The sequence below is a fragment of the Orbicella faveolata genome, unplaced genomic scaffold (genome assembly GCF_042242905.1).
Source record: "Orbicella faveolata isolate gen_17 unplaced genomic scaffold, um_ofav_v1 contig_13, whole genome shotgun sequence".
In the NCBI taxonomy this organism is placed as follows: domain Eukaryota; kingdom Metazoa; phylum Cnidaria; class Anthozoa; order Scleractinia; family Merulinidae; genus Orbicella; species Orbicella faveolata.
Window position 1 is genome coordinate 25,160,937 of NW_028301540.1, and position 11,889 is coordinate 25,172,825.

The 11,889-nt window shown below is 39.3% G+C and overlaps 1 protein-coding gene across 1 annotated transcript; it reads left to right on the top strand.

The window, feature by feature from the left end:
* The first annotated feature begins 306 nt into the window (after positions 1 to 306).
* On the top strand, positions 307 to 7,597 carry LOC149115772 (angiopoietin-related protein 7-like). The gene is made up of 3 exons (XM_089285145.1): positions 307 to 974; positions 1,907 to 2,464; positions 5,574 to 7,597. Exons 1-3 carry the CDS (start codon positions 389 to 391, stop codon positions 6,194 to 6,196), a joined length of 1,767 nt encoding a protein of 588 aa, XP_089141271.1. The 5' UTR covers positions 307 to 388; the 3' UTR covers positions 6,197 to 7,597.
* Positions 7,598 to 11,889: the final 4,292 nt, after the last annotated feature.

Here is an 11,889-nt window from a genome sequence, read left to right on the forward strand (position 1 = left end):
AGCATCACCGATGGTGCAACATTTTTTGACAGTTTTTGCATCAGGAAATGAGCAAAGGATAAGTTAACTATTGAAGCTCCAAATACTTTTTCTATTCTCGATTGAAGGAAACGTCAAGTATTTTCGTTTCAGCCATTTCGTGAAGTTAGTAATGAAAACTTTATGCTCGCCTGCGGCGATAATGGCAGCGCGGACACTAAAAACTCGTTACCTTTAACACAAAGTTAAGATCATTATAAATGCTCTGCGTATTGCAGTCTTTACTTCCTTTCCATTCAACTATATATTTTTTTTCTTCCCAAAAGGTTCTTCCCCTAACCTCAACAGACACAGCCGTCAAGTTGATTCAAATGAGAACTCGACAGAAGCTAAACACACAGCAGAAACGATGCTCAGAATAAACAAACTTTTATCAGAGGCGAGAGTGCATCTCTGTCAGTCAAAGGTTGTCACGTGCTCGTCTGGTCTCCCAGGCCCTCCCGGTCTACCTGGACCAAGAGGACACAAAGGAGCCCGGGGACGAAGAGGACAGAAAGGAAGGACTGGAAACAAGGGAGACCAAGGTATTATGGGATCGCCAGGAAAGAGCGGCAAGCAAGGTATTATGGGACCTGTAGGACTACAGAGAGAGACTGGAAACAAAGGCGAGAGAGGAGACATGGAACCCGCAGGCATACCGGGAACTAAAGGCGAACTCGGTGAATCGATATCATCTCCTGCTGTTGTCGTTTCTCCTGTGACGTTGACAGTGAACGAAGGTGGAACAGCCCCGTTTCAATGTTCAGCCAGCGGCAATCCTGAGCCTACGGTATTGTGGAGTAAACTGGACAGCCAGTCACAGATCACTCAGTCAGCGATTTCTCGTGGAAAGCTGGAGTTAAAGAAGGTGACCGGAAGTGACTCGGGCGTTTATCAGTGTTCAGCGACAAACATCCTGGGGAAATCACAGGGAGTGGTGCGATTAACAATAAATGGTGAGTTTCTGGTTATTTTGAATGTGGAAATAAGAATTCCAATGAATTACGTGATTACCCGACGGCGTTGTACGCAAAAGCGTTTCCTGAAAGTAGGCAAAATGTTTTTTAAACAAACATTGAAGGTAAACTATTTTCTTACAATGTTACAGTCGAACCTCTTTTAAGCGGCCACTGTCGGGGACGAGACAACTGGCAAGGCCGTTTAACAGAGGTTCACGCGAAAACAACGTTTGGCGTGGTCCAGTTTTCAGTTTATCAAATATAATTACAAAGAAATGCAAGTGGAAAAAAAGTAGAACAATGATGGTTATAATACGGTCCATAACGTTAACAAAAGCTAAAGAGAAACAATTACGTGTACAGACGCAACGTGTCTGTCAACCCAACACTGGCTCGTGCGCTGTTCAAACAAACTAAAACGCTTCGAGACTTTGCTTTGTGATCGTTTTAATTAAATACTGCTGAAAATGTGTTTTTACAGTATTCCACATTTTTATTCTTTTACCTTCATCTGGCTAAAAACGTCCACCTTCAAACCTTCCTGGCCGTTTAATAGAAATATAAAACAAAACAAAATCACTGTTGGGAAGGCAAGAAGCTGGCCGCGTCCGCTTAATAGAGGTGGCCGTTGAATAGAGGCTTTTATTACAGTGTGTAGCTGACAATTTTTCTGGGACTTTGGCCACTGGCCGCTAAATAAAGGTTGGCCGCTTAATAGGGGACCATTAATAGAGGTACGACTGGATTAGCTACATGTAACTACTAGATCCAGGGTTTTCCATTTTTCACTTTAAATTTTAGAGTATCTCATGAGGTTGTAATTAACTTTATTCCAGTTGATGGAAACCCGGTAACCAAACTGAGTTTGATTGCCAGAATATCAATTCATAGAGTAAATATTTTGCTAAATATTATTTACTTGATCGCAGTTCATCCTCGAGTATCTCTAAATCCGGGATCTTATTACGTCACTAAAGGAAGTAACGTCACTTTACCAACCTGTCACGTGACTGGATACCCGTCACCAGTGGTCACCTGGAGGAAGTCGTCTGGTCAGTTACCCCAGGGGAGGGCGCACTACAACAACAGTGTCTTACAAATTTCCGATGTGCGTAAAAGTGACTCTGACACATACTTCTGTTCAGCGGTCAACCTTTTAGGAAGTGTTGAAAGGAAAATTCAACTAGTTGCGATTTCCCATCCCGTATTGACCGTCAAGCCACCTGGAAAGGTATTTGCTGCTACTGGCGACACTTTGACCTTAAACTGCAGCGCTACCGGTGATCCGCGACCAGTCATCAGCTGGAAAAGACAAGAAGCAGCACTGCCCGTGGGTAGGAGTCACAGCACAGAAAAAGCGCTTATCATAAGAGATTTGAGAAAAGAAGATGCTGGAAACTACATTTGTGTGGCTACAAGCGCAGGAGTGTTTGATTTCGAAGCAATAAGTGATGTTCGAGTGGACGAACCAAGGGCAAGTGGTACCGGTAAGTTATAATTATATACTCGTCACAGAAAGAGAGTAAAATTGAGCTAAATAAAAAAAGCAATCTCACTACTGAAGGAGTCCTCAAGTGATATCGAATTACCTGATAACTTTGATTTAGCGATTATTCCTCTTGTAACAGAAGCAGTGTGTTCGAGTGGTGATTGGTTCGACTTAAAATCTGTGCTACTCTGATTTAAATCTTCCACCCTGAACACTTGCTAATAAATAAAAAAAAGAAGTCCGGAATTGCGCTTTTAAGCTCTTCAAGTGTAAGGAGGAAGTCTAAACATCCTGAATCATTGTGAAAGGGGGTTTTGCTCAGTAAAACAAAATTCACCAGCAACTAGCGATCGGCCATTCCTATCCCACGTAAAAAGGAAAGAAAACTATGGGGAACCAGATAAGTTAAAGGAGGAGGTTGGTCTACAAGTCTTTAAGCAAAAATGAAGTTACTGTGTTTGTAGTTAGCAACACAGTGTTAAGTACACTGCCTGGTGTATACTCTCTTTCCTTTTTATAAGAATATATTTTAAAAGAATATCGAGGCTGACATTTGCGAAATTTTAAGAATATTTTAATAAGCCCGAGGTTGAGATTTTGAAAAGAATATAAATTTGTGTGTTAAAAATTTATACACAAGCCATTCATGTGGAAGGCTCAAGAAGATGCATCTCAGCTACAATGGTTTGTGTGCCAACCAACCTTGTTCCCAGGGCTCTTTCCTAGGGGAACAGCCCTGAAAACGAGGTTATGCGCCATTCAACAACATCTCCCGATTAAGAGAACCGTGAGAGAGGGGCCATCCCTTTTAAAGCACGTCTTCTTTTGTAGAAAGGTCTCGGATTCTTATCATGTGCATAAGTGTCTTAGTTTTATAGTTAAGAAAGGATTTTTTTCCTGTACGAGTAGTATTCTATACTTTGCTTCAACTGATTCCTGTAAAGAAAACCTGACTCCTTTTTGTAGAGTGGCTTGTTTAACTAAGAAGAAAATTTGAAGCATGTGTCTCTCTTTGTTATCGTATTGCTCTGATCTGCCAAAATCAGGACGTACTCAAAATGTACACCAAACGAAATATTATTGTTCTTCGGCCATTTCAATTTCAGAAGGAAAAGAAAACAAACAGCGGTTACAAACAATATCAATAGAAAACGCATGGCCTAATTAAACTTATAAATTTAAAAATAAAAAATCCTCGCTACTACTAGAAAGTCCGACATGCGTGTAAAATTAAAGAAACGCTATTGATCGGTGACTTGAAACCCTCACTTAATGAAAATCTTAGCAGTGAGAAGCTGTTTCTTTATAAGTATCAATTTTGTTATTATTTTTTTAGATTGTCACCAGTGCCTCGGTTTACTTTTAAATTTATAATTTTTTTGTAAAAGTTATCACCCTCATTTTTGAAGATGTATGTTGTAACATACCAAAAGTCAAGTTAACACAATTACGTTTTTCTAGACCATACGTTGTCCATTTGTAATGTTTGTAACCGCTGTTTGTTTTCTTTTCCTTCTAATAACAAATAAAATTAGTATTTATATCAAGGCATGTGATTGACCAAGAGAGGGGGCCCAACTCTTAGCGCGAGCTTCGCTTGAGTACCCGATTACTTGCAGTTATACGAGATTATTAACACAAACACCTGTGTAGGATAAACCTGGCGACGATTGTGGCAAGTTTAATAACATCAAATGTAACAGAATCACAACACAGCGGTCTAAATAAAAGTTATTCGTAAGTAACTGATAAAAGTGGGGCGACAAAAATCCGCCAAACCACCTAAATGAATATATTAAATATGACCAAGACGTAAAATGAAATAGTAATAATAACCCGTCGGTAGGTGAAGGGGAAGGAGGCGGGTAAGAGTTTTTTTAAAGGTGATCTGTCCTTATCGATGGCAAAGGAAAGAAGGACGAATAGCATCGAAGCTAGCCGTAATATACTCTCGAAACAACGCCCCCAAATCTCGTTGGCTCGGTTTGGCGTACCTGGTACAACCTTACCCAACGGATTATCACGTGCACGTGCGCACCATACCTTGACATAAATTACATTATGTCTGGCCATAATGTCTGGTTTTAAACTATGTATGGAAAGTTTCTCATATTTAAAATTACCTAGGCTCTTCTACGCGTTCAGTTAGTTACGGCACAGCGCGAAAAACAGCGAGCGTAAGAAATAAAAAAAACCACGCTGTTTTTCGCGCTGCGTCCAGACTAAGTGAACGCCTGGGAGAGGCTAAAAGTTACCTAAAAACTAAATTTATAACGACGTCATTTTCTTTTTCAGATTGTAATGATCTGCTAAAATCCACTTTCGCTTTCTATGTCGGTTTTTATTTTCTCGAAAGTTGGACTTCTTAAATGAAGCGAGTAGTACGAAAATGATGGGCGTATCTTACGCCAAGTCTTGTGCGGTGTTCTGATATGCCGACAAACAACGCATTGGATTGACATTCAATTCGCTGAAATTGTTTTGTGAGTGCATAAGTAAGCTGCTAAGAATGGTTGTACTCCGCTTGAAAGTGTTCTTCGGCTCTTTTGAGATGCGTTGACATAACTACATAAGGGGCTACCTAAGTTGAAATTAGACCCGTTCACATCTACAGTACTTAAGGTCTGCTTACTCCACTAGTATATGGTATTTTCCCTCCTGTGCTAGAATCCCAGGTAGAATATTACCGGATATTACGCGCATATACCGTTTGACATTTCTGGGACAACGTGTCTGGTATTCAGTCCGGAGAAAAGATCGTTGTGAAAAATTATTGTCAGAATCATTATTTTCAGTAAAAGAAGCTTTGGTTATTCCTTATTGTAATTTTTCTGCTGTTTTAAAAACATCAGTGTCTTTTTATGAACAGAGTTATTCGATGTTACATATAAGTCAGCTCTTATCGATCAAACTGCGTGCAAAATTCCTTCCTATTAGAGTTTCTGTAATATAATAATAGCTTTTGAAGAAGACGGTTAATAAAGGAGGGAGGAAAAAAAAATTCCTTCCTATCACTACCTGCCAAGATAACTGACTAGAAATTTTTATATAGAGTTAGGTTACACTAAAAAGTTGAAATTAAAGCATAAGTTTCTCCTTTTTGGCAGATTGTTCTGATCTGCTAAAATCAGGCCATACTCAAAGTGGATTGTACTCTGTCGACCCAGACGGTAGAGGCCACTTTACTGTCTACTGTGACATGTGCACTGACGGTGGAGGCTGGACCGTCTTTCAGAGAAGACAAGATGGCTCGGTAGACTTCTATCGGGGATGGAACGACTACAAAGCAGGCTTTGGTCAGCTGGCTGCTGAGTTCTGGTTAGGAAACGACAAGATCCACCGACTGACGGCCTCTAGACCGAGCTCTCTACGAGTGGAACTAGAGGACTGGAACGGAGTTAAAGTGTACGCCAAATATGGCAAGTTTAACATTGGTGATGAGCAGGCGCAGTATCGACTTGAAGTGGGTTCATATTCAGGTACAGCGGGAGATTCGTTAACATATCATAATAACATGGCGTTTACTACAAAAGACAGAGATAATGACAGATGGAGCAGCAACTGTGCTGTAAGCTATACAGGCGCCTGGTGGTACAACAATTGCCACGACTCCAATCTAAACGGACAATACCTGGGAGATACACATGATTACCGAGGAGCCAGGTGGTACCACTTCAGAAGTTCTCTTTCACTCAAATTCACTGAAATGAAACTGAGGCCGTCATCGTAGAAAGAATACCAGTAACAGGTTTAATCCTGTTAGTGACGTAAATACCAACATCTGATCTTCGCTTACCACAGCTAACAGTAATTGATCCATAAGAAAACAATGATTCGTAGTTGTTTCATTAATTAACTTGAGTGGAATTCTTGAATTGGAATTCTTATAAAGATAAAAATAGTTTCCTTATCACAGCATTCTCACGCCCTAATTTCTACTTATATATGTATATTTCATTCGCTTTTTCTATAACTTAAAAATGATCTCAGGGAGATCGAAACGTCGTTTTCTATCGCTAGTTTTTATTCTGATATGTATTTCAAAAAATCTACTTATAAGAATTTTAATAATTAGTTGATTTAATTATTAAGGAAACGGACGGAGTTCTTGTAATTTTTCTTCCAAAAAAAATGAGCCAGAAACCACGAGTTTGCAATATTGACGTCAGGTTTTTGAACCTTTTCTTTAAAAGGAGATGATTTTCTGGTATATAGTACCCGTTGCTAAGGTGGTAACTGGTGTTCAATCACGCCTTCCTTTTCTCTTCCCGGCGGTGTGTCGCAAGGGCGCAAGGTGAGGCGGTGGGGAGGTAGACAGGGTGGTGACCGTGGGGAGGAAGTAAGACCGCTTCATCCCAGGTTATCTGGTGGCAAGAAGGAGGGTGCTGGAACAAAAAAAAAAAGGGAACAAAATTTAGAAGCCAAACTGTAGTTTCTTGTTATCAGAATAAAATGCAAGACTCCTAAAATAAGTTAATCTAGCCTAAAATTGTGACCTAAATGGAAAATGAAGATCAAAGGAAGGGGAAATATGATACATACTTGACGCCACATAAATTGAACTTGCGTACAGCAACTAGTCTCAAGCCTCTCCGTCCAGCATGTGTACTCGTAGTTGTCTTCGTCGTCGGCAAATCTTAAATTCATTATTAGTTTCTTTCTTCTTGCCGCGATTGAGAAAGCTGGCTACGTTTCGTTACGTTTTACGCTTCAGGGTGAACTGCCATCGTCTGTCCACAAACCAAGCTGAATTATTAGGATGAGTCTTAGCATGAAGCCAAAAGGGTACAATGATATCGCTAATGCCCTCGATAAGAAGCCTGTGCTGTCCAGAGTTCTTTACATTAGGTTCGTGGCCAAAACCTACAGTCCAACATGTATGTATGGTTCAAACAGACCTCAAACCTTTAACTCCAGGATTTTCAAGGACAATTCAGCAATTTTTACAAACTGAGTTCCCTCAATAACAAGTGAAATTTGTTCAGTTGGAGGGAAATAAAATACGGAATGTTAGAAATCTCATGGAATGTAAGATGACTAGCACTATTACAGTCATCATAATCAACTTTTTGAGACTAAAATGCCTACTTAACTAAGAGTGTATATAAATAAAGTATTATTATTCCCTTCACCATGTTAACCTTGCTAATTTATCCCGGCTGTAGTCTCAAGGCATTCAAAGACTGCCGGTAAAAATTTAAGGACTTTTGATGAGAAAACCTTTTCTTCTCGGCTAAAAATATCCTGAGGCTAGGGCCAAGCACAACCTTTTTCACGTAAACTAAGTATTAAAAACATATGGGATGACATATAGGATGACATCCCCCTATGATCTTCCACGCCCTAGTATTTTTCTTCTTACACGTAAACATCCTCTACCCGCTCGTCTGTAGCCGAAGCAACCTAAGTTAGTGTGAACGCCCAGAAGCTTAACTGGCCGTTGAGAGAGGTTATTTTGGCAGTTGGGACGCGTTTAAGTGGCCGCTGCCGTTGTGGAGAGGTGGCTGTTGTAGAGAGATTAAAATAAGACTGGACGTATGGACTGTCTGCTGGGACCAAAACAAGTGGCCCTTGTAGAAAGGTGGCCGTAAGCCGAGGTTCAACTGTATGCTGTGCGTATAATCCCAATTAAATGTCAAACCCTAAATGATTTGCTCCTTTCCCCACTCTCTACCCATTTGCGGTTGCGCTAATTTAATTTCCCGCGGTTTTTGTTTCTCTGCGCGCTCGACCATCCAACGAGAAAGTACAGTTGACCTGCACGTCTCTATATTAACCTCTATTGTGATTCGTTCTAATTATAATTGATCTGCGACAGTAAACGAGCTGTGAACAAACAAACTATGAAAATGTAATTTTTGGGGGATAAATATAAATATCACACAACAAAGGTTCAAGTAAAAAGATTTCCACCATGCAAAAAAACAGTTGTTTTCAATGAATCTCAAACGAATAACAATCGCTTAAGTCTTTCGTCAGTTTTCAGTAAATCTGACTACAAATGTCAGTTGTCAGTTAAATTTTCGGCCATTTGTCAGTTATTTTTTTGCCATTTGTCAGGTGTCAGTTAACCCCATTCAGACCCTTTGTTTTGGTAACTCATTGCTGTACATGTGTTCAAATTTACTCTGTTTAGTTGTTACGGTATCTCTAAACATTTCTATGAAACTGAAATAAGAGCAATTGTTGTCGATAATTGATTTCAGTTTGGGACGTTGCTCCTCAGTGGCCAGTCAGTGGTAGATAGTAGTAGTATCCCTGCATCTATTTTTTGAAATTCTTCGGGGGAGGAGAGGGGGGAGGAATCTCAGCAAATTTAATGAAATAATTGCGAGCGGATTCCGCACACGAAAGTCGATTCACTGGCAACGCAAACTGCGTAAACTTATCTGTATAACCTCGGAGTGCTAATGCCGATAAGTTGCTGGCGGTTTTGTTATCACGTAAAGGGAGAAAGCGCGAGGAGGAAGTTTTAACAACAAAAAGGAATGGCGCACATATCTTTTATGAACAATAGTTACAGTGGGTGACAATTTTATAAGTAATAGAGTGGCTCCAAATAATCTGGTTCCAATACAGAAATTTGGCGGAAATGGCGCTGGTTGGTTGGTTCTACTTTTACCGCGACGATCTGAAAACGAAAAACAAAACTTAGGAGACAAAGAAGTTTTCTTTTTAAAGTGAAAAAACGTTCTCTGGTTAAAAAGATTAAAAACTCAAGCTTTCGGCTATCAGTCTATAGCTTTTAACGAATGAAAAATGTAAGCGCGCTAACGGAATATATACGAAAAAGGGTGCAAAAAATTTTATAAAAATAGAATACAAAAAGAAATGTGAAAAAAAGCTAAAAAATAAAAATATAAATAAGGTCTCATTACAGTAAAATGGAGTATTGCCTAGGCAACGGTTCTGAGTTATTATCCGCGTCGACGGTTTAAGCTGTGTACCAGGATTTTAGTGTTTTTCGAACGCAGTAATTGCCTTTGTCAATAACTCAAGCATTATCGAAGTCAATGGAGTGGTTGTTTTGCCACGCATGGTTTGCGACATTTGAGCCCTTTGTATGGTTCTTCAAATTTCGTTGATGTTCCTTTTTTCGGGTTTGGAAGCATCTTCCGGTTTGTCCTATGTAGTTCCAAGTTTCTGTTTGTTACACATAACCCCCCGGGCGAGCTCGTTCGAAGCTAAGTAACTCTAGAAAAGGACTAAAGGTATGTTTTAATGTGTTTGATAATTGTATCATTTTTAATTGATCAACGCTTTAAATTGGTTGAAATCTTACTCCTCTACTTTTTTTTTGTCAATGATTATATACACGCTTACAAAATTCTTGCAACCCACGCAGTTATTTTAAATGAAAGGGAATATTATAGAGTTTAACTGTTATTTTTCTTGTAGCAATAGTAACGAAACAGTATGGACACTAAGTTTATGAAGGACATGTCAACACTATTGATTTCGTGTCCAGTACTCATAATGCCTCCCTTATTAAGTATCCATCAAATTCTTTGCTAGTACCCGCAAAGAGTTTTAGCGTGACGCATGATCGGCCCAAAATTAGCAGCGTGATTCAGGATTGAGATCAAATTAGCCGGGTAACATCGTCACGTGATGCGTGATTTGCTATTTTACAAGCACGTGATGCGCGATTTACCAACTAGATTTCCGTGATAAGTGAACGTTCTTTGAAATAGAAGGACACCATTCATTCACAGTAAATAGTAAATAGAGTTTTAAAAAAGATCCATAAATCGTGGCAGACGTGACACCATTTTCTGGTCTTTTTTTTTGACCTCTGATGTCTTTGATCTTCGTTGATCTTCATGGTGCAATAGGTCCAAACAGTTCTGACACAACAGGAATAAGTCAACTGATAATTGTGAAACTTTGCACAAGGACTATAAATTTCACTGTTATTTTTGTCCATTTTGTCGACCGATCATCTTTGGCAGTGCATCAGACCATATCCGAATCTCAGACTATCGTATGAAAGGTCTGAAAGAATGTAGTCCCAAACAGCTGAAACAAAAACAGACGTTAGAGTTTGGTGTCATTCTATGCCCGATCTCCCGTACGGATCACCAATTTTATGTTGGACAATAATTGTCATTTTCGGGGGGAAATGTTTGGAATATTTGCCGATGTATTCCTGTGGTTGAATCGGCAGAATTCTCCTTTTAAAGACACTTTTAGGGTCGAGCAAGTAAAGTTGGTATTGTATTTACTTCCTTTTACGTGACGCGTGATTAGTGAAAAAAATTATTCGTGATACGTGATTTAATAGAAAAATTCAGCGTGATGCATAATTGATACCCCCCACTACCCTTTGCCACCCTCTACAAATATTCTAATTTCTAATTGACGCTAACGCTCTCCCAAGAAAAACGTACGCGATTCAACCAGTTCTGTCATAGAAAATTTTAGGAGGTCATCACTCTGGACATAGTTAGTACAGGGTGCCCTCTATTAACTATACTCTGGAGAGAAGTCTAATCGTGTGGTGTGAAGCCTTCTTCCAGATCTTTTCTGGTCACAACCTCTGTTGACATAGAACTGTTTACAAAAGCTACCCTACTTCGTGTAATGTTTTTTGGTGTTAACAGGACCTCAACTAAGCAGAGAAAACAATAACAACCCTACTGATACACCAGAAGAAGATTTTAAAGCTTTTGTGCGAGAGTCGCTGGTACGTTCTAAGTATCGCAACATCTACCATCGTAACATCTCATTACATTTTGAGTTTGATAAAACTCTTATAATACATTTTCTTTTATTCTAAACTAACTCCAATTCAGTTAAAGGGCGTATAATTTCTCTAACTATATCTTGCCGTACTAAATTTCTTCTCACTGTAATTGTAATAATCTGTTGTATTTCAAGATGAAGTGAAGGAAAAAAAGAAAAAAAAAAACATCATAAATGCAAATACAAACTTTTCTCGTCACTTTACACTGATGAAGTGTTAACACTCAAAACACCTGCTTCACAAACTCGCTAAGGTAGTCAATTCAACTTAAGTGTCCTAAAATTCTTTTCTTCTTTAATCAGGATATATTGCCGTGAGTTTCCGATCCCATTGTGGCCACTTAGATTAAGTTTGTATCAGCATGCGGCTGAGATTATATTCCAATCGCCTTGCGGACCTATCTATATATATAACACTAAACAAATACAACAGATACAAGTAGTTCAAAAAAAAGAATAGCACTTTGTTTCGCATGACATTAATAGCAGACCATTTGGCAAGTTACCCAAACTCGTGATCCCAGTATCACGTAACCAGCTGAAGCAGTTTGTATTCCACTAACGTTGTGGAATTACGGATTGATATCGCCGAAATCATGGCTGTTCAAAAGCAAAGCATGCCCCCATTTGCTTCTATTATTTCTGTTCTCTCCATTGTGTTTTACTGCGCCGGCTTTT